This window comes from Nelumbo lutea, chromosome 4 (genome assembly GCF_056320005.1).
Source record: "Nelumbo lutea isolate HS-2025 chromosome 4, American lotus-T2T, whole genome shotgun sequence".
In the NCBI taxonomy this organism is placed as follows: domain Eukaryota; kingdom Viridiplantae; phylum Streptophyta; class Magnoliopsida; order Proteales; family Nelumbonaceae; genus Nelumbo; species Nelumbo lutea.
The window spans coordinates 83,636,761-83,660,636 of NC_142687.1; the positions used below are offsets into that span (position 1 = coordinate 83,636,761).

Here is a 23,876-nt window from a genome sequence, read left to right on the forward strand (position 1 = left end):
CCATTCTTAAGCCTTCTTCAACCCATGCATTTCTTGGGATTTTAAAATTCATAGCTGAGCTAATAGTTTAAATTTATTAGTATTTAAAAGACAAAAAAAAAATATTAGTATTTCCTTCAAAGTTTTCTTTGTTCGACTGCACAACCATACCCGAGAGATGAATGGTGTTGATTGCTTAATCTAAACAATGCTCTTTTCACTGCATTTCTTTGGACTTTTTTTTTCTTTTCACAGTAACATGATTTTTTTCCATGTTTGTTTTGAAGGAAAAGGTAGGGAAAGCTACACAAACCATAGTTTTCAAAACCAGACTGGACCTGACAATCAGATTGGAAAAAACCGGGAACCAGTTCCATTTCACTCCAAAACTGATTTTGGGCCAAAAACCGTTGGTTTGGTCAGCAAACTATTAACCCGGGAGGTCAAACCATCAAACTGTTGACCCAAACAATGGTTTTTGGCTGTTTTTATTTTTTTATTTGTTTAAGTTAAAACGGGCCATCCATTTGAACCAGATGATCAGACCATTCAACCCAAGAACCGGTCCCTAGAATGATTCCATTTCCCTACCTTTTCCCTACTTTTTTCCTTCAAACCAAATATTCAGTATATAAAATTGATTAATATGAAAAAGACTCAAATATTTCAGTACATAAAATTCTGTCCGATAAATTTTACCTTAAATAAATGGAGCTTTAGTACTGCTGAAGACAAACCATCACCTTTTCTTTCATTCACAGTATTCATTGTATTCAGAGTAATGAATCGCCAATGCTTGATTCTTTGGGTTATAAAAATAGCTGTTACCCATTCTAGGTTCTTTTTTCATCTTCATGGGGCTACCCATCCCCTCCCCTTAACCCCACTAACCCTGGTGGCAGTGGGATTTGATCCCAGGTTTCCACTCCAACCAGTCAGAGATCCTACCAACTGAACCACCAATATTACCTATTCTAGCTGTGCATCATTTTTGGAAACAGCGTATCCATATATTTGCATCTCTGTGTATTTGCAGGGGCAAGGCTGCACATCTATCCTCTCTCCGGACACGCATTGGCGAGTCTCGTGAACTGGACTGCCCTTTAACTGCAAGGGCAAAGGACTGGTTGTGCCTCATTTTGCAGGGAAGGTCAAGATGAGATTGTTAGAGATATCCAATGATTTTTTTATTTTTTGGTAGCATTATAAATCTACAAGAAGGATTCAAAATTAAATGCTTTAAAATGATTACTGGGTTGCTCCAGGTAGACATCCAACTGTCCAAGAGAGCGTTATTCAATTACAAGTAAATTTAGAAACATCAGCTTCTCTGAACAAAAGTCTTCTTCCTAGTTCTTTTTTTCATCTTTAAGACTTCCTCAACATCATTTATAGCATTAGCTATCTATTTCTCATAATCATTGTCCAAAAACTGAGTATATCAAAACCCAAATTGGTTATCTACATGACTACGTTTCCGGTTTGACTAATTGACTAATTGACTTGTATATTAGTTCTTAAATTCAATTGGTATTTAATTCATGTTAAATGACCCAGAAGAATTTGTTAACTACTTAAAAATTAATAAAAAATGGTTATACACATGCCTACTGTTTTTGACTATTCCATCATGTAAAGCTCCTCCACTCAGTTGAATATGTAAATATAATGTGTTTCAATTAGCTTAAAAAATAAAAACCATGTCTCTAGCATGGTTCAAAGCATTGATACACAACGCAAAAATTGGGTTTCATGAGTTTTCAAACAGTGATAATTTATTTTTTTCAGTCCAGTATTTCAAAGATAAATGCTGATCCAGAGTGGCTTGCTGCTGTGCACGATGCTGATCGTTCTTCTGTTGAGTTGGGAGATGCTCCCTAGCTTGGTTTCTGTTATTTTGTTTTAGTAGTGAGTAGGTGTTTTTCTTTCTGCTGTTTGTTTCTGTGTTTTCTGTATGCTGGGTGTATTCCCGTCGGGAGTTTGTTTGCTTCCGTAATGAATCTTCTTTACACCAAAAAACTAAGTATTTCAAAGATAAATATGTTGGGAGGGGTTCTAAGAAAACCTTTATATCCTACTATATAGAGTTTTGGTGACCCTGAAAAACAATACATATCATACGATATGGTACAGGTACAATACACATTGATACTTTGAACATGGTCTCTAGTTATCCAAAAAAGATAAATTAATCCAAGACCATGATTTCTCAAATAATGAGAGAAAATGTAAAGTAAGATTAATGCATACGCATTATGACATTATACATCCATTTGTATGCAAATGTGAAGAACATCAAAAGATTCCCTTTCCTTTCTCTTTTCACTGACTATTAGTCAATGTTAAGTTTTTCAGTATAATGAAATAGGAAATTAAACTAAAATTTCAAGTCTTAACCCATCAAGGACTTAATTTTGTTTGTGCGACACAATAATTGGTTTCACCTAACATATAAAAGGACTATTACCTAATGTTGTCCCTGTTATCTGAGGTCTTAGGAGAGATGCATACCTCTGGCATTTTTTTTCATACCAAGTGGCCAATCTCTGTCAACACATGTTCTCAACTTGTCAGCCCAAGGTTTTTTGTCATTGCACTCAATATGTAACTATGTGGCTCAAAATTTCAACAACCAATTGGAATCAAGCTTAACCCTGGTTTATTGCTTATTTTATTAACAGGTTGACTTGTTGAGAAGTGGATCAAACTTTCTATAGCAACAGTATATAGTTTAAAATAAAGTTACAAAATCCTCATTCAGACTGAATAAAAATATCAATCATTCAGCAATACAATTAACCCAACCAGAAGAAGATTTTGATTCATTATTTTCTGCTGTTTTACATAGTTTCCAGATTCAAGATTTTTGGGGTACATATAGTAGCTTCACCCTTTTCCACTGATTATCAAGACCATGCAACATACTTTCATATGAAATCATAAGTGATAACAAAACTTGGTGGTTAAATAAAAGTTGTTTTGAAAAGATGTTTGATAGAGCAGAAAAAACATACAGTATGCAAGGAAAAAAATAGATATAATATGGAGGATTTATCTTGCTTTAATGATTTCTATGATTATCTTTGAGGTACATATTTAAGTACAGGGAGAAACTACTGTACAATGCCTAAAAAGGAATTTGGGTAACATACATGAGCATTAATCTTTGGAGCTGCTAAGGTGCCTGATTGCTGGTGGTTGATCCTGCTGCTGTCCTGCCATTGGGTATCCCATCATCAATAGGTGCTGCCACTCCCCACTTCCCCTCAGACTCTGAGGGTTCTATCACCTTAACAGAACCATCTGTCAACCCAATGGCCAATTGATTTGGCTCCTGTGGGTGTGCCGCAACAACAAGTGGATACACAGCATGATCGCTACAAAAAAAGAATTTACAGGTATTGAAGGTGAAGTTTCACCAAAAAAATGGTGCTAAAGGTGAAGATATAATTCCACAGAAATATAATGTGAGGCGATGTAGTTCAACAAAGAAAAAATTGCAAGGTCAACCATGATAGGTCTCAAGGGTAGAGAACAGATTGAGAGCTATCATCAACTTCTAAACTATTAGTGCTTTTACGGCTTTGACATTTCATTCCAAAAGGAGTATATTTACTCAACTGAAAGACAACAAAAAAAAAATGACAATGTAAGAGAGAACAAATAGAACATGAATAGCAAGAGATACAAAGTATGCTAGTTGGGAGAAAGACACTCTAGCCTGACCAGTGAAAGAAGGATGATAAAGTAAACAAGACATTTTTTATGATATTAAACAAACAAATCAAATTACTAATAACAAAAAAAAACTCTAAAAAAACAAACCAATCAAAATTGACTTTGGAATAACTATGGTAAATATCAACAAAGAGATTGATAACATCGATACTAAGGAGAAAGTAAAAAAAAAAAAAAATTATTCTGTCAACCATGATTATACTTGAAGAAAGATGGTCCCTGTGCAATAATGGTGAGGGAAAATGAACCATCGGGAACTAGATTAAGTATGAAAAGGTTATAAAACCTGTGCACTAATGAGGCATAAGAGTGATGGAAGTACCTATTTGACACTGCCTGGGGCAGATATGCTGATGGAGCTATCTGGCATCTAAGTCTGAGGTTTTCGGCATCAAACACACCAATATTACCATCAGAAAAAGAAGCATAAACCAGTTGGCTATTGCAGGAATATGCTGCACAGGATATAGATGCAGACAATGCACCTTGAGGCACCCACTGCAATGGTAGAATACAGAAGAGAGATGTTGATACTTTATAGTCATATATATGAAGACGAATTATTTTTTTACCAGATTCTGGGGAATATATTTGAACCTGCCGTACGCGGTCCATCTTTGAGGCATCATATGTTGCTAGCTGTGTTTCATGGAATACCAACAACCGTATTTGATCAGAATGAAACTGTACTCTTGTGTCACCACCAGGTCCCTTCCCAGCAGGCAGTTGGATAGCAACTGATTTTCGCTTCTCCCATGTATCTGTGTTCCATAAGCAAATCTGTACAGAACAACTTTATGTTGATACTAACGGAAGCAAATTTATTGTGCATGCAAATGTAAGGATACATCATTTTGTGTCATTTTTAATTGTTTTAAGAAAAAAGCAAATCAACATGAATTGATGTAAAACCAGGGATGCTGAAGAATAGCAAACAAACACAAAATGGAACTTAAATAAGTAAAAATATCCGAGCATGATCTGGTCAAGGATTAAATTTCAAAAAAAAAACATAAAAAGATTAAACTTCAAAGAAAAATGGAAAATGCAAACACAGAATTTCCATTCTCAGGGACCAGCACATGATGCTTAAAATCCAATTTGAATGGTTGAGGGTTTAGGGTAATTTTCTTTTTTCATTCTTCCTTTCCTTTTCCTCTCTCATTAATAAGATGAACTGCATAGTTCATGAAAAGGCACACAGACAATGAGAATAAATATGTGAACACAACATATTGAACACATGTAAAGACAAGGACTAAATATATACACATGCATCAGCATCATCTTCTTCTTTAGTCCCACTTAACAAACTGTTAAGCAGCATAAACTTGTAATAAAGAAAATGTAATCCAATTTTTTCTCGTTAACAGATCCAAGATTTTTTTTTGTTAACATTCATCTTGTCCTCTCATAAGTCATAACCTTCATATTGCAAATCCTTCTCCTACCAGTATGTTCTTCCCCCCACCCCCCCATCCCCTTCTTTCAATTTGTTGGTTTTCTTTTTTCTGGTGGAGAGCCTCCAATTTTCCAGGTCCTTTTGGAGCAACCTCATGTCTAGAACACTCAAAAATTGGCCCATCACACCCCCTCTTACAGCATGCTCTCCCTTTCTACCCTACAATATTCCACCCAAACCTTGTTTTTCACATCAAGAATTTAGCTGGTTTTGAAGTCTTTTCATCTAAAGGTATGATGCTTTTTTTTTTTACTTTTTTAAGGTATGATGTTAAGAGTCTTTCAGAGTCTTGGAATTAGGAAAAGAGTCCATGTAAGGTCCATAATGTGGCTAAGTGGATCATGAACTGCAGAATTACATTGAGACTTCACTAACAAAAGGGAACTTTCATTTAACAAAAATGACACAAAAAGAGGGAAGGATATACAAGATGTATAAGAGATACACCTCACCAGAACCGCTAAAAAAACCAAAAGAATCCTCCCAATCATTTACAAAGGAATCATGTCACTATACAAAAATTCCCTGCACACCCCAGACTTAGCTAGAGCATCTGCCACAGTATTCAACTCTCTAGGGATCCACCTGAAGGTACAGAGCACCCAAGACAGAATTTCCCTGATTTTGTTGAACTGATGAGAGTATCTCCAAGGCCCCTCCTGCTGGCTTAGCGTCCAACTGATAACCACCTTTGAGTCTCCTTCTACCACCACAGAAGAGATATTCAGAGACATCACAATCCTCAGACCCGCCAGCAAAGCCTGCACCTCAGGTTCAATTGCTTCAGCCTCCTCAATGGGCCCACTGAAGGCCCAAACCAGATTTCCAGAGGAGGTTAGAATCTGCCTCCTATTCCTGCCTGACCCCTGTGAGTTAGCCTGCTCAGACAGCTGCCATCAAACTGGAGACTACTCAGAAAAGGGTCCTGTGAGTTAGCCTGCCCACTGAACAGTAGCCAAGCACGAAGAACTTAAAACCTGCCCCAGGTTTCTTTCTAAATCTCCCATAGAGATGCCTCTAAAAAGTTTTGTAACCTTCATCAAGGAGTTGGCACAGAAAACCACCCTCACTTTTTCCAAAGAGGAACACTTGTCTTCAATGATTCTTCCATTGCATTCCTCCCAAATGCACCACCACACCGCATGGATGACAGCCTTCCATACAGAAAACCTCTTTTACTCAAGTTACAACCTGGCCATTTTATAACGAAATCAGACACAGTGTTGGGAGGAACCCAGTAGAAGCTGCAGCTGTAGAAGGTATCCAGGAAAAATTGCCAAAGGATTTGGCCGATCTTATTCCACAATAACGAAAGCACTTTTTCACTCTTTCATATACTAGGGGATTTCACTTGGAAAAGAAAATGTTCCATACTAATGGATTCAGGTCCATAACCATGGGTTCCAATGCACAAGTTTCACAATTTATAAGAAGATGGCCACATGACTACCCTTCAAATACATAACACGAGCGTGAGGAGCAACATAAAGATGCCCCTTCCTCTTCCTCAAGATCATGTCAAAAGTGTTGAAGCTGACACAAGAAGCCTCCCACACAAAAAACAGACCCTAGGAGGGATTGCTGAAAGCCATATCTTTTTATGGGGAGAAGGAGAGTTAGTTGACCTTGCCACCAAATTACAGAAAAGGGATTTGATGGAAAACTGACCATCCGCAGAAGGCCACCAAATTATCTTATCCCGAGCCAGGGAGGTAGGGAAAATAGAAGAGAGGGAGGACAGAAGAGAAGAGATATCTTGAGATTCTACATCAGATATAATCCTACCCTCTTCAGCAACATGTAATAAGCATGCTACCATTTCAGTATCTCTACTATCTGTTTTTGACTCCACAAAGTAATTACTTAAGCAGAACTTGTGCACTCATGTAACATAATACAATGCAAGTCGTTATCATCCTTATAATAATAGGTCAGTATATTAAATAATATAACTATTTTACACTTAATGCTATAATCTGAAAGAAATAATATTACTCTTCACCAAAATCAAGTAATTTTTCCTACACATAAACACATAATTATTTATCCCATAAATGTATAGATACCACACACCACTTGGCTGCCAAGCATTAGCGCAACTAAGGCGGGATAAAGAAGGGAGGAAGAACAAGTATGTCCACTGTCTAGTTTTTTAGTGCATTAACCTTCCAATGAATTGATGCTAACAAAAAGCTCATTGCTTCATACATCCTGACAGATGTACAGGTTGAAGGTGACTATAAAGTGATCATAAAATGGACAAGGCTTCATGATAAAGTCCCTTGAACCTTCAGAGTGTTAGTTAAAAGAGACTGGAGCTTTGGTTGCTACCCTGAAGCGCTCATTCAGGTAGATACCCAGAGCAGCTAATAGCCTGGCAGACTCACTTGAAAGAAATTGAGTCTCAAGAGATCAACTCTGTTGGGGATCAACTTGTAAATCACTTCTTGTGAATTTTGGGGTGGGCGAGCACTGCTAATTTCTGTACTTCATAACTGTTTCTTTGTTGTTATACTTCAACAGCATTTTTGCATCAATAAAATCACAGTTTAGTGTTTCTTATCAAAAAAATACCATCATAAATTATCTTTATTCCATCAAAATATCTTATGATGTGTGCATTACCATCTCTAGACATTCATCAAAACAATTTCAATGTCATCATTATCATCATCATCTAATCCTTGTCCCAACTATATGAGGTCAGCTACTTGAATCCTGTTTTGCCATTCTGTTCTGTTCAGTGCCATATCCATGGTTAAATTATGGGTGCTTAGATCACATCTTCTGTCTAAGTTCCTTTTTGGTCTGCCCCTAGATCTCATTTCCCCTTCAACTTGTAATAGATCACTCATCATATCTCAGTTTAATGTTTCTTATAAAAAAATACCATAAAAAATTACCTTTATTTCATTGAAATATATGCAATTACCATGTCTAAGCATTCGTCAAAATAATTTCAATATTTGAGTGTGAAATGGTGTAAGATTGTCTGTTATTGTAATTCTTAGGGTATTCTCAACGTTGAAAAAAGAAATTGCTTTTAAGCCAATAATCTAATTCTTTTAAAATGTATACTTAGTACAAACACAATATACACATGCACAGGATTACTTTTCTGGTGTTATTTTCCATTGAAACTACCTCAACACAACTCAACTCAACTAAACATGGCCCCAACTACATGGAATCAGCTTACATGGGTCCTGTTCCACCATTCCACTTTGTTCAGTGCCATATTCATTGTTAAATTATGGTCCCTCAAATCATTTCTCACTACTTCAACCCATGTCCTCAGTATTTTCCATCAAGAATACCTAGGCTCAATAAATCATCTGTTAGCATTACAGTGTACTGAATGTTTCCCACTACATATTCCAATTCAAGATTGAGTAGCATATGGTTGAAAGAGGCCCTCTAACAGATCAAGTACATTTAACTAATTCTATATCAGAATAATGAAATCTCAAGCAGTTGAGAAATACTGAACTTATAAAAGCATATAATCTTGGTCATACATCACATTTCCATATAGACATGAAGCTAGGTCAATTTCCCATCCATAAGGAATAGAAATAGAAAGGGAAGTTCAAAGCAATAGGCCAAAAGGTTCAAATAAGACCATCGTGAATTAGATGATTAGATACTATATACAACAGGACAAAAAAATATGCAAGGGAGCCATGAGCAATACTTACCTGAGCATCAGACCCAGAAGAAACTAGAATGTTAAGGTAGGTGGAAAAGGCTAAACAAGTTATGCGTTTCTGATGACCCTTCAATTTTGTTTTCGCCTGAAAAATAGTAGTACATGTTACTCCCACTGCTGGAACTAAAGATCCCAGGATGAGACTTCACATAGAAGTATTTACCTCATCCACCCTAACATTGTAAATGTGGATGGATGAATCCTCCATTCCAATTGCTATTATGTTATTGTCTTGTGGATGAAAGGCTAGGAAGGTTGAAGCAGGTGGAGGTGGCATGAATGTTGTCATTACCTGTGTATAGATGCATTTTAGTTCCCAACAATACAGTCAACACTGAAAAGTTTGAAGGGAATACACAAACATAATTACCTAACTTATGCATAATTCAAGTTACCTTAAAGGTCATCATGTTGAAAAGTGAAACCTTTCCACCACAGGCAGACATTACATATGAATCATTCTTTGAAAGTGCGATGCATGGTACCGCTTCTTCAAGAGTCACATCTGAGACATCATTAGTCATGAGAAGACCACTGTTTGGTTGCCAATGCTGTGGAGCAACACTGGCAGTGGCCTTTAACCCTCACTTGAATCAGATGTTTCTTCTTCAAATGAAAAGTTTTATGTAAATATTCGACATGAATCACAAAGAGTAAATAAACTAAATTCTCTGTCAATCATTACCTTGCCACTGGGATTTTGTTCATTGCGGCTCCATTTCCACAGCCTTTGGATCCCATTTGATCCAAGAGCCAAAATGCCAACACCAGAGTTTGTGTAAAGAAGACGAACAACCTGGATCATTCAATTATTAAAAAAAATGCTGAAATGTTTTATATAGGACAAAATTCAGAAAAACTAAACAGTGAGACACCTTGCTGGAAGGATCTGCACTGTCACCAAGGCTTACTGCTCGACACTGAGCAGGTTCCAAGATCTCGGTTAGTTCCCATGGTTTGGTTTTGTCAGATAAATCTTCCAAAGGTCTCTTTTCAATGCTTCTAGCCATAGAATCGACTCCATTCTACAAATAAATAAATAAAGAACAAAATTAGATACATCCACATAAAAAAAAAATATTGACTAGATGAATTAACAACTTAGCCTAGCCATAGATGTAGGAGCTGCTAAAGAAAATCTTAGCCTAAGAAGCAAGGAGATATTCTAATAGAAACTAATCCTACTAAATCCCCGACGTGCTCATGATGGAAATGCCTGGACCCAACATTCAGGAATCAGAGCATGGCACCCTTCCTGCTTCTGATATGCCAGTATGTCAGGTTAAGCAGTACTCAAAATCATATAGCTCTGCAGATTTACATTCCATCTATCTGACATACAAGAACTGCAGAAGGTCTTTTCGGAGAGCTTGTCTCCAAGCGTTCTACTTTGCTAATGCTTGGACTGATGCTTGCAGCTGTAGCAGCAGTAGTAGCCTGATTGGAAAGAGAAAAATAAAATCATGTAAGAATCTAAGTAAAATCCTATAAGGTTATAACATATAAACAATGATGAAGATGGTGAAGGTGACAGTTATCGTGAATTCATGATGGGTTAGGACCAGGTTGGGCTCATCATCATGAATCCTTAGATTCAAAATTAGCAGATTAAGGTTAACTCACCTTAGCCTGGGGTGAAGCACAAGGCGCACCAGGCGCACACCTTTTTGAAAGTGCTGCACCTGGGACCTAGGTGAGGCGCATATGAATGCGCCTAGGCACGCCTTTTAAATCACTGATGTATACACAAACACAAGCATGCATATATAAATATCTATATCATTATATGATATTATACATATAAAATAAAGACATGGTTGGGTTGATATGTATATATAGATATATACATTAATGGATGCTCAGTTACATAAATACATAAAACATACTCACACATGCATGTGTACATACATACACATTTATATCATTATATGATATTTATACATACAAATATAAAGACATGTCAAGTTTCATGTTGGCCACGACATCAACCCTAACTCAACCAACAGTTAAGCCGGATTCATATTTTTCAACCCTAACCTGAACTTCAACCCAACCCAAAACAGACTTTTTATGTTAGGTTCAGGCTAACCCAGCCCAATTTGCAGCCCTAGGCAATGGTGATGATATGGTTAGCAGTGCTGGTGAATGGTGATGGTGATGATGATAAATGATAATGATGACAATGACCACAAGAATCTCTACCTTAATTGCAGTAGGTTCAATGGGTGCTTTTAATGCTTCAAAGGATCGGCTTTCAATTGCTCTTAGTGATCTGAGACCATCAGAATTTGCAAGGATCTTGAAACCATTATCCACAGTGGTAACAGCAAGAAGATTTCCTTCCTTGTTGAATTTCAGGCGAGGAAGATTCTGAAATAGTCAAAGCAGTGACTCAATGATCTGATTTAACACAAAGACATTAAAAACTTAAATATAATACTCACTGGGAGTCCACCCTCAGCATCTGTGGTTGTGAGAATGTTCACATTGTCCATATGCCAAAATTTTATCTGGCTATCTTCACCAGCTGCCAAGAAGTGATTCCGTGTAGTGTCAAACTGAACAACCCCAGCTGACTTCTTTCTAAACCCAGAATATGTCCTTTTTATTGCTCCCTCACTTTCATTCCATTCAACCAGAAAAGAGTCCCCATCCTTACTTGTTCCACAAGAGAATAATCTGAGAGATGGAAGGATCTTAAGTCATGCATCATTTATGTGTCTGTATGTCAGAATATTATCAAAACAGAGTTCCTGACTCACTTAATTCAATACAGTTTTTGACTTTTTTCTTTACACAAAATATGCCAACATATAACAACAACATAAAGTTGGATTTCACCTACCTATTTCCATCAGCACTGTAAAGCATTGTAGTGCAAGAATGTCCAGGAGCATCATAGTCAACTCTAGAGCCCACATTGTCATACAACCAGGCCTTAATTTTCCCATTAATAGCAGTTGAGAAAGTGAACTGCAAATTTAAAAAGAACCATAGGTTAAGTATTAGAAGTATAATAGACATTTTTTTTGTTAGCCACAACTTTTTTATGGGAGAATAAACAAAACATTATAGAGAAGACCTTTTGTTTTTCTTTCTCTTGGGCAAATAGAAAGAAACAAGATCTTTCCTTACCACTCCAACCCAGTTTTTTTCTTCCAATTGTTAACAGATACTTTTAGAGTAAAGAATGAAGAATACACACAAAGATGCCATGCATCCCCCAGATTAGGCCAAATTTCTCTCACCTGATAACAAAACAACTATCCTCTACTAACCCTTCATTTTTCTATTGCATCAGCCAACTCATTGTCTGATCTGTGGATCCAGCTGAAGCTAACTAGTTCCCCTGCCATTAGAGGTGTTCAAATTCGGTTGATAAACCGAAAACCAAACCAAACCAAATAAGCTAATTCAGCTATCGGTTCAGTTCGTTTTTTTTTTAATCGGTTTTTGGTTTCAGTTCGGTTTGACTGAAATTTTCAACCGAATCGAAAACCGAATTAATGCTGTTATTTAGTTAAGTATATTAAACATTTATGTTTTATTTAATACTTTATGCTAATTAATTATTATATTTACCAATGAACAATTAATAATAGTTAATTAAAACCTAGACTCGTTATTAATTGTTTATTAGAATCATTAATTACTTTTGAAAATGGTCAATTCGCCAATTCCCCATTGGCATAGGGCTTTGGGCCTATTTTAGCTTTTAATTAATAATAGCTAATTAATTAAAACCATTGAGCTTTGGGATCATTCTAACTTTTAATTAATAATAGTTAATAATTAATTAATTAAAACCATTTTTGAGGCCATTTTAACTTTTCATTAATAGCACTTATTAAATGCTTGTCATTTATGTGGAACCAGGGTCCAACCGAACCGGATTTGGTTAGCATCGGTTCGGTTCGGTTAGAGGAAATGGTAAAATCGAATAGTCGGTTAGGTCCTCGGTTTGAACCAAACCGATCGATTGTACACCCCTACCTGCCATCAGTCTTACCTCTTTCATGGTATTTCTGTACTGCCATGGAATCAGGGTCCAGACCATCATTTCTGAGCCAGATGGCCACCACTGTATCTCCTTCCACTTCCAGGTTTATATAATTCTAAGACCTTGCCATCTTCAAGCCTTCTAAGACCAAATCTAGTTCAACTTTGTGGAGTTTGCTTGACCAATCACGTCTGAGAACAGTGCCATGATATTTCCATTGCAATCCCTAAAGCTTCTTCCAATTCCATCTGGGCCTGGATTGCCTCAACTGCAGACATCAAATTTCAATTTAACCATGCTTAAATATACTGGCCCCCACCTAGAAGCAACCGCAACTCTGGCTGAAGAGGGTTCAACCACCCAATACCACCATCCTCTTGAAATTCCTTCAAAGGAGAATGGCTTAAATAATCTCACTGTTTTAACACAATGACTCATTCTGATAGTCTGATTATGATAGATTCTATGATTGCATTTCTCAACCACTCTTGGCCATTAAAAATTCTGTCATTCCTCTCATCCCTAATGGTCTAAAGTATAGTTTCAATTGTACATCTCCATATGATTTCCCTTTTTCTGTGACAGACTAAAAAAATGAGGAGTTGAAAATGTCATGTAAATTAAAAAGGGGGTTCCACCTGCATCCAAAAAGGCCAAAAAACAATTCCCAAATTCCAGCAACAAAAGGACAAGAGATTGGCAAGCGATAAGTAGTTTCTCCACTTCAACCCTATTGAGAACCTTATACTTTTATATTCAAGTTTAGTTAAGGTACTGTTTAGTTTATGTTCTTTTATAAAATTTTATTGGGCTACTTGTTAAGAGTAGTCAATCAAGACTACAATCAGTCTTGAATCCCAACTGGTTTCGGATTGAGAAAATAGAAGGAAGAGGAAGAAGAAAGGAGAAAAAGCAGAAGTGCACAAGGGTTTTGAAAGGAGGGACAGATTGAATGAGTCTTGTGCCGCCACTCTCTTAATATTTATAGGTTATGTTCACTACATGTAGGAAAGGACAAAACTGCCTTTAATACTTACATGGCAAATAAAAAAAATAAAAGACTGAAATAACAAGCTATCTAAGATAACTACCAACTAACACTGACATGACGAACAAAGGTTACACATGCTGCCACACATACACAGTGGGAACCACAGCCGTGGGGCCCACATCAGTGTTCTCTACACTCCCCCTCAAGTTGGGAATAGATATTTGTCATTCCCAACTTGAATAGGTCGGCCTCTAACTTTTTCCTTGGTACAGCCTTGGTGAGAAGATCTGCGAGCTATGTTGGAGGTGATATACGGGAGACACACTTCCTGTGATGAGACCCTCTCTCTGACAAAATGTCAATCAACTTCGATATGCTTAGTTCTGTCATGCTGCACCGGATTGTGAGCTATATTAATAGCTGCCTGATTATCACAATACAGCATCAAGGGCTTCTCATAATCAATACCCAACTCTTCAAGTAGTGATTTCAGCCATAGGATTTCAGCAACTCCGTTAGCCATTGACCTATATTCAGCTTCGGCGCTAGAGCGGGAAACAACGCTTTGTTTCTTACTCCTCCAAGAGACAAAGTTACCTCCCACAAGGGCACAATATCCAGAATTCACACTTTCCAAGAGAATTCACACTTGTCCTCATACATAAACAGTGCTCAGCCACACTTTCCAAGAGAATTCACAGTCAAGTCTAGCCCTTGGGTTAATGACAAACCCTAAAAAATTGATGACCTCTGAGAGAAAATAGGAGGGTTCAGCCGCTCTCCTCCTAGATAGGTCCAACCTATCTTGATTGACAGCAATCTCAAGGGAAAAATAAAGACTTACCCAGAGAGTTCTAATCGCTACCTTCAATCGTGGCCTAAACCCTAACTTCCTCTGATTCTTCCTGATTACCAAAACACTCTGCAAGCCGCGACAAGTCTTTGAACAGCTGCTAAACTTTTCTGGTAACCTCCAAGAATCAGCCAACGAACAGTCCTTTGTAAGATTCCAGCCCTAGATAGTTCTCATGTGGTCGGCTGGACTAGACTCACATGAGAAACCCTAGATAGGCTCTGATACCAAGTAGTCGATCAAGACTACAATCAGTCTTGAATCCCAACTGATTTCGGATTGAGAAAATAGAAGGAAGAGGAAGAAGAAAGGAGAAGAAGCAGAAGTGCACAAGGGTTTTGAAAGGAGGGACAGATTGAATGAGTTTTCCGCCACCACTCCCTTAATATTTATAGGTTATGTTCACTACATGTAGGAAAGGACAGAACTGCCCTTAATACTTACATGGCAAATAAAACAAATAAAAAACTGAAATAACAAGCTGTCTAAGATAACTACCAACTAACACTGACATGACTAACAAAGGTTACACATGCTGTCATACGAGCACAGTGGGGACCACAGCCGTGGGGCCCACATCAGTGTTCTCTACATTAAACATGGTGGCAGTGGGGGGAAGTTACCATTTTCTGTCTTGTTATGACCAGTATTTTTTTAATATTGAAAGACAAAGCTTTATTAAAAACAAGAATTGAATACATCCAGGAGGTGTCAAGGAAACACCTCCAACACCAAACTACAAGACTAATCAAAAGATAATACATATTTGAAACGACCAATATATGTATGAATGAAAGGGCAGACACCTAGAACTGATGCTCTTATTATCACTTTTCTTCTCTACCATAGTCTCTTCTACCATATTCCAAATCTCTCTATGTTTCTTGTTCTTGAAGTCAGCAAACAACTTGACTATCTTCTTAAATTAGAAAAGCAAGTTAATATGAAATCAACTCTATCTTGGGTGAAGATCATACAGTTGTAGGATACTAGGATCAGAAAACTACAAAATGATTTGGAGGTTGACCAATATATGGTTTTGCCTGAATTTGGATGCCTTTTAGATTTATTGATTGAAGATTGGTTACCAAGTTCTAGATGATCAAGAAAAGTTAGATAAAACATTGGAGGTTGTTTTTGGGTGCCTTTGTAGGTGGCAGTGTCACTATGCTCTCTCCAAATCTATTACATCAACAACAGGGAACTATTGATTTTGGGATTATCTTGGATCCTCTGAGTGAATACCCCAACTTCCTCTCTTTTCTACCAGTGGTGCCACTGGAGATTTCTCCCTAGGGTGCAATTAAGTGTTTGGATCTTTCCAGTTGAATTGACCAGTATATGCTATTTGTCACCTTTGATATTCTTAGTAGGTTGTGTTGAATATCAATGCTATGCACTTATAGGGTGTTGGTGAGATGTGGGACCAATCCATAAACCATAATTTCATAGAAATCTGACTGAAGGGCAAATACACTACAATAGATTTCATCCTACTGTACTTTTTCTTGAGAAGATTGGTTTTTTGCCATAATGACTTTTGACATAGAAAAATACACTATGGCATATTTCCTCCTTTGCTTCAAGTTGTGCTTACCTCCCATTTTAGCTGATATGCTCTTGCTGTATCTAGGACTTCTAAACAAATTTTAGAATCTGCTCCAAAAATTTTGGCAGTTTTCATCCACAAGTAGTTCCTTTTGATGTGTAGGATCATAGATCCCATCTTGCATGACTTGGATCAGTAGCTTTTGGATCCTTTACTGCACCGGTTAGGTAACCAAGTTTACCACATCCTCCTAATATAGATATGTATAGGTTGAGACCATTCCAAATGGTTTGTTCCATCTATAGTTTCATTGTAGTGATCTGTAGTCTAGGTTCCCAACTCCACTAGGAACACCTTAGAGATATATGCCCATCTTGATTTTTACTTCATGTACAATCCATCTTACACAATAAGACACAAGTATTATTGACATACCAATTACCAAACATCAACCATACATACCGGAGAAATTTTCATTTGCATCCTATAAAGTATTTGATGCGTTATTCTTCAAATTACTTCCTTGTCAAGAAGCATAAAAAAAATTATTATTTGTTATTACTTATTGAATTATTATGCTAGCACTAGAATTCAGAGAATCGATCTCTACAAATATTGAAACTTGTTTTGTCCTTTGTGGGTAAACAGGATAGGCTCATTAAATCCTAATTGTTGAATGCATGTGATGTCCTGAGAATATGATTCTAAAACTTGAAGTGGGAGCTGTGCAAACAACAAACTGACAAACTCTAGGGGATCAAATATACCAAGTTATTAACCATGTTTCTAGTGGTAAGCAACCCATCGTTTTGTGCCCAAGATTTTATACCATGTCATGTTGCCTTTCATTTGTTTAAAAATCCAATGGTAATAACCAAATAATATTTGATGTTGTCATACCTGAATGTTCTCCTTATGGTGAGGGCATATAGAATGAACAGGTGCTTCATGTCCTTCAAAATTATAAAGCTTTCGCCCATTCAAATCCCATACCTGCCATAAATGTGTTCCTTCATTTAGGAAACATAAAGGTAGAATAAAAATTTAAATGAAGTACTATTAGAGCTACCTTACTTTTCTCACCTTTATTAGTTTATCATCTCCACAAGTTACTATACATAGTTGTTTGTTTGGATTTGGATGAGAAAATGCCAAGTCATTTACACCACCAACATGAGCATCAATCTGCCTCAGAAAATTGGCAGAGAAAGGTCAACCTGCACTTAAAATTATTTTAACATATTAGACAGGTAGTAGAAAGTTATAGCAGACCTCTAAATGTTGGCGCAAGTCATTAGGCCCATGATAAGCATACAGGTGAATCAGATGTTTGGTAAAAGCAGCCCCTGTAATAAGAAAAAGAAATTGTAAGAAATAGTAAGAAGCACCTGATCATAGATGATCTCAGTAATCATACTTTTTGAGATATAAGGGTTTAATTGGGCTTAATGGGCATTTATATAACAAATACACTTTTTAGTGTAGCAGATAGACAGATCTGTCATTATGCCCCAGTGAGGGGTATTTATGTCTTTCTCCCCCCTAATGTTTAACCTAATAAAATATTGAGTGGGTTACCCATCAAGGTTCCATCATGGCTCCACGTCACACGACTGATAGATATTGATGAATCTTTCATAATGTCAGCCTGCAAAATGATATTGGTTTCATCACTTTTCCTTCATAAACACAATTAATTTCCTCAAATCGTCATATTGATAAAAATTCAATCCAAATATAGAACATAATGAAATCCAACAAGCTTATCTCCATTTTAAGGCTAAGATTGTCAGCACTCAGGCTATAGTATTAAGGATCTTGAGAGATTAAAAAAAGAAATCGAATATGAAAACCATAATCCAGCTTCTTAGATTCTTTTTCCATGCATTGATCACCAAAACCAATAAATAGAAAATGCACTTTTTAAGAAAGACATTAAAGTCATAAGAACTTGAGTAAAACAAACCAAGTTGTTCAACAAAAAAAAAAAACAGGCACTGCTTTTTCCTTTCTAATGAAGCTTCGACTAAAAGAGGAAAAGAAAACCTGAAATGGCAACGAACAACTTGTCATCTCCCATATCTTGAACGGCTTCGAGATCAACCTCTCACGCAGACCAAGTTCCCATAGTGTAATTTCACCATTGCCAGAACCAACTATTCAAAAGATATTCCAAGTCAGGAAAAAGAATCAAAGTTTTGTGCTGGTTAGACCATAAAGTAAGTTTCTAGATAGATTTACAGGGGACAAAGGAAGATCATAAAATACCAAGAAGTAATGTCTGATGAGAAGGATGGAAATCGATGCTTGTGACATTTGATCCTTGATGAATGGTGCAAGCTACTGTCCGTGGCAGATCATCCAGTGACCATGAAGTTTGTTGAAGAGGAGCTGAATATGTAACCTGAATAGAACAGAAGAGAAAGTAATTAATGACAATCAGCTGCATCAATCCATAACAACCAACAAGACAAGAAATTTCAATTGCATAATCATTAAAACCATAACAGGTATGCATAGTATCTAAGAACTGCAGATGTGAAAATTCTGAGTTCTTCTCAATTACCTCATCAATGGGTTGTGCCCGCAGACGTTTCATTAGTTGTTCATGATCGGTATTTTGACAATCAACCATTCCTAAAGCATTAGGAGGTGTTCTTGGACGTTTCAAGATTGAAACTGTTACAAGGAAAATCTAGATGAAATTATAATATGTTCATGTAGAAGGACTTGAATTTGTTGCCAACAGAAGATAACACTCTGTACAAGGGTTATATGATTCTAACATATGTAAAATAAACACATAAATTACAGTAATTCAGAAAGGATCATATTGTTATTAATGTTGAACAGGCAATATCTCTAATTTGACAATGAAGATGGCACTAAACAGAACGGAATGGCGAAACAGAATTCATGTAGTTGACCCCATATAGTTGGGACAAGGCTCAGCCAATATCTCTAACTGAAGGGTAGATAACATTCAAAACATTATGATAAATATCAAGCACACTTTCTACCTTTTTTAAACCAATGAAAAATACAAATTAGAACAACTTGAAAAATTAGAACGTTATGATAAATATCAGGCACACTTCCTTCCTATCTCTTTTTCTGAAATTGATTTATTTTCCAAATTTTCCCTTCGTATCAATCATTCAAAGGAAAAGTTGCAACTTTAAATTCTCTATTTTTTGTTGTTTATAAAATGTGTATTGCTTTTTCTATAGAAACCAACCTCAATAATAATTGCATGGATATTTTGGACGTTTTTGTGACTCTTTTAGAAGATTCTAATGAAGGAGGTCTACTTAAAACTATGTCAGAGAGTTCAGGGGAGGTGATTGCAATTATCAAGCTCCAAGTGATGACTAACCAATTCAACCATTAGAATCAAATTGATCAACCTATGAAATCATAGTTAGATAATAAAATTTTTAAATAGAAATAAATATAGAAAAATACAAAAAAGTAGAAAAAGTAGACAAATTTATGATATTTTTATTTAATCAAATTAAAATATATATATATATATATATATATATATATATATATATATATGTGTGTGTAATAAACAAGAATTATTTATAGTAATGATGAAAATGAAATACATAATCTGAAACTAACCAAAAATGAAATTATTTTCCTATTTGGTGAAGATCAATAGTTCAACTTTTGGATCAAAAGTGTCAACCTTTAATGTCATAATTAAATAAATAAATAATACAAAATAATTAAACATAAAAACACATAAATGAAAAAAATACATAAATTTTACAAAAAGCATTTGGGCACATGTGTAATATCAAATATTTATCATATTAAACAAAAAATAAGTGTACATAACAGAATTATTTTTACACATATAGAAATAAAAAAATTATAGATAAAATTGAACACATCTATAATTCTATATCTACACAAATATAAAAATATAAATAAGATTGTAGAACCTTCTTTTGACTAAAATACCCATTTTTTTAATTTAATTCATATTTAATTGTGAGGTTTAAAATGTAAGTTGAACTACTATTTCTCACATCATTCAATTCCCTTTCTTTAAATCTTACATTTTTTTTATAAATGAACAAAAAAGATACAATAAGAACTAAGAAGATAAAACATTACAAAAAGAAGAATTCAACCAAGTAGGTAGGTTTGTCAATGATACCCAAAATTTGTAGCCCAATATGAGGTGTTTACATAATCGGATTCGGATTTTGCAATTTGCATCCGATTAATAACAAAAAATAAAAAAATACATGAATTTTATAGAAATTTTTGGATACATTATTACTATCATTATCATCATCTAGAATTGCCACATGCAAACGTGCACACTTACTAGTGCTTTATAAAACTCCCAATCTCTCCTTTATTCTTGTACAACAGGAGTCTACAATGTTTTTTGTCTTTAGATCTTGTAGCACATCATTGTTTACCAAGTCAAGCCAACCGATCCCATGCAATTCCAAACTCCTATATCTTTGTCACAACTTCTTTAATTAATAAATCATTCAAAAAAATTTACCGACAAAAAGTTACTATTCATTTACTTTCATCTAATTTTCATAAAAAAATGAGGCCACTACCAAATGTTGATCCTCATTATCTAGGGTCTTGGGAGGGGTAGACTGGTACAGTTGTAACCTTTTGCATTTTTAGCACAAAGTGGTCACCCTCAGACTCAAACTCAAACTCTCAATCTCACACTTTCCAGCCCAAGATTTTACTAACACCAAGCAATGCCCCTTTCTAATTTTCATCAATAATCACTAAAAATAGCCTTCATCACTTGTCTTTAATCTCATGCTGCACCAGAAGTCTTCAATCCATAATGCTAACTTGATCTACATCTCCACTCTTCTTTTTATTCTTATAAGTTTGTAAACATTTCTTCCATTCTGTTGTTCCCAGATTTAGGCTAAAGATTATTATTGCTTTTAATTTTAGATTAGCCTGCTTAAGAAATAATAGCTTTTAAAAAAAAAGATAAATAATAAGGCCTAAAATCTAGGAAAAATTACATATAAGAGCTAAAATATAAATAGTAAAGATGTTTTAATTTCAATAGAATTTTTTGGTGCACAAAAGTGGATGAACTGATAAACAATCTACTCAGCTGGGTTCTATGGATGAGATCGGAGCAAGGAACAAAGCCTTTTGGTAGTTTTCAATCCACCAAAGAAAGAGAAAAGGTTGAACTGATAGGGTAGTAGAAGGGCCAAAACCTTTTTGGAACTGGAACTTCTCCTTCATTGGATACCTGAACCTCAAAGCTCATGTACATGAGATCCTTTTGCTTTGCAATCTCTCTTTTGGACAAACAAAAGAAACTAAGATCAAGGTAGTGAAGGGTAATCCCAAGCCACTCCTTAAACATTTCTAGGCCAACAAAGAAAATATATTCTTTAAGTTATGTAAAACATAGATGAGGAACGAAAAAAAAAGAATAAGTATGTATCTCAAACAGATAACCCTTTTAGAACTTTTGGACCAACTTCCACAATGTCAAGTCAAACTGCAGGAAAGAACTGACCTTGGTTAGGTGGTACAGATATTGATGATGCAGCAACAACAGCAGACTGAACAGATGATGAAGCAGTAGCATTCGCCATCCAGCCTACCAAAGCATTAGCATTGGGAGCTGCTGCAGTGGGTGGAAAGGGCTGCATCAAGTAACATCATTAGAATCCACTTGTCAGAACACCATAAGCTCAGGTACATCATCTGAACAAATTAAAAATTCCGGGATAATTAAAATCATACTCCATGTCCCCCAAGGGGTGCATATGTGACAGGCTTTGGAACTGCTGCAACTGGAAGAGTGACTGGCGTAGGAGCACGAGCCCCATTTGGAGGTGTACATGTATGGTCAGTGAATAAGGTCTTAATATCTGGGTTTGGCCTTGGATTCTTACAGAGTTGGTGCTGCCAGTTCAAACTACATAACCGTGATACAATACTTTAGGAACCAAACAAACAATCATGACACTCCGAATGTTCAATAATATTTGAAATAGGAAACAATATCACATTAGGGATTATAACAATTGTTTCCAGCTTTTTAGGAGGTTTTTTTTTCCGAAGTTCAACATAACTAACTAACTACAAAACAGAACTTCTTTTTCCAAGAGAAAAAACCGGAAGCAGCGAGAAAGGGATATAAAGAACTCAGGCAGAAAGTTGTAAGCCAGTTAACTTGCCAGAAAAAAACCAACTATACCTTTGGTTTATTAAAGTACGCAATCTAGACGTCTTAAGAGTGGGAAAAACCAACTTATCGCGGAACAGAGGATTTGCTTCTATCAGTTTCTTAAGCTCTATCAGCATTATGTTTCGAGCTGATTTAGTATCACCATACTTGGACAATTGTTCATTTTCCCTGTTTAATACAAATAAGATACAGAAATACAAAATAAAATGAGTCTCTTCCAGATGAAAAGTTGAGGTTAGCATACCAAATTTTCAAGTAAATTCTTTACCAATCAATATGAATCCACGGCATTTATATAACTCTTGATGATGTCCTAAAAGCATAAAATCACCTGAAATTATCAAGCGTTAAGAGCTGAGTGATTTCTTTATACAATTCCTCGTTGAATGTGCAAAATACTTTCAAATCCTTCACTAATATTTCGACCGCCTTTGCTCTGTCATGTCTGAATAAATAATAAACCAAAAAAGTAAAAAAAAAAAAAGAAAATCATACAAGTCACAATTGTTCAAATAAAAGGCAATTACCAAATATTTAAGCAAAAAAAAATTACATACCTATCTAGCGCTTCAAGATACTTCTGCTTCCTGATCTCGAAGAATATCTTCATGGAGTATCTGTTGTCGTCAACTTTCGTAAATCCAGAAAGGTACTTCTCAACTTCGTCCCATTCGCCAGCTTGGGCTTTCTCCTCGAAGTATTTAATGTTGAAGAAAAACCCCGACTCTTGCTCGAGCCTACCTCAGAACCATCACCCAACCAGAAACAGAGGTGTAGAATGATAATAAGAAAAAGAGGAAGAGAAGAAGTCAGAAGATGAAGATTGAGCTTACTTGTGTACAGAGTCTTTAAATTTCTCCTCTTCGAGAAATTGCAGTATAAGAAATACCAACTCTCTGCTTAAAGACGACATTTTTTTCTTGTTTTCTTCTTACAAACGGAGCTCAAATTGAAGAGGAAAAGAGGGAACACAATCCTTCGAGATGCTCAGATTATAAATATCATGGAAACCTCAATTATAAGGTAGGGCTTTGATCCAGAAGGCAGGCGGAAGAGATGAAATTCTACATTGGAAATGAAGCGGAAATGCAAAATAAAATTCACAGAAGACCGCGGAAAAAGGAGCAAAAACCGAAATTTGGTAGTTTTAAGAAGGAAAGTTGCTCGTATTCCGAGAATCGTCTAGGGTTTCAGCTCCCATATTCAGCTGGAGCGAAAAGAAAACAAAAGCTAAGGAGAAGAAAAGATAAAGGAGAGAGAGAAGAGTGACTTCGTCTCACTTTCTTCGATGCGTTTTGCAGGAGTCCTTTACACACCGACTTATCATATATAAGTACGTCTACTTATCTGATAAATCAACTGTTGGATAAGATTAAGC

General features: G+C 36.0%; 1 protein-coding gene across 3 annotated transcripts; it reads right to left on the reverse strand.

The window, feature by feature from the left end:
* Window positions 1-2,923: 2,923 nt before the first annotated feature.
* On the reverse strand, window positions 2,924-23,799 carry LOC148861410 (topless-related protein 2-like). Of its 3 annotated transcripts, none has more exons than XM_088985630.1 (25): window positions 23,332-23,799; window positions 23,056-23,235; window positions 22,830-22,943; window positions 22,508-22,666; window positions 22,051-22,225; window positions 21,821-21,950; window positions 18,848-18,960; window positions 18,550-18,685; window positions 18,328-18,437; window positions 17,860-17,929; window positions 17,554-17,627; window positions 17,365-17,466; window positions 17,182-17,274; window positions 11,734-11,861; window positions 11,333-11,567; window positions 11,091-11,258; window positions 10,230-10,325; window positions 9,764-9,913; window positions 9,574-9,684; window positions 9,284-9,463; window positions 9,052-9,180; window positions 8,878-8,973; window positions 4,315-4,497; window positions 4,040-4,215; window positions 2,924-3,356 (listed from the first exon to the last, which is right to left on the reverse strand). In XM_088985630.1, exons 1-25 carry the CDS (start codon window positions 23,409-23,411, stop codon window positions 3,155-3,157), a joined length of 3,390 nt encoding a protein of 1,129 aa, XP_088841756.1. In that variant the 5' UTR covers window positions 23,412-23,799; the 3' UTR covers window positions 2,924-3,154. The 3 variants fall into 3 exon arrangements, with proteins under 3 accessions (XP_088841756.1, XP_088841758.1, XP_088841757.1); XM_088985632.1 differs by lacking the exon at window positions 22,830-22,943 and adding an exon at window positions 22,767-22,829 and having other exon boundaries at window positions 23,332-23,797; XM_088985631.1 differs by having other exon boundaries at window positions 22,767-22,943; window positions 23,332-23,712.
* Between the last annotated feature and the right edge of the window lie 77 nt (window positions 23,800-23,876).

Excerpts from the sequence above, each read along its gene's own strand:
- LOC148861410 (XM_088985630.1), bottom strand. The coding sequence starts at position 23,411 with ATGTCGTCTTTAAGCAGAGAGTTGGTATTTCTTATACTGCAATTTCTC. Across the intron at positions 17,467-17,553 it reads ACTTGCGCCAACATTTAGAG|ATTGATGCTCATGTTGGTGG; the intron begins GTCTGCTATAAC and ends TTTCTGAGGCAG. Across the intron at positions 9,914-10,229 it reads AAAGACCTTCTGCAGTTCTT|AATGGAGTCGATTCTATGGC; the intron begins GTATGTCAGATA and ends ATTTATTTGTAG.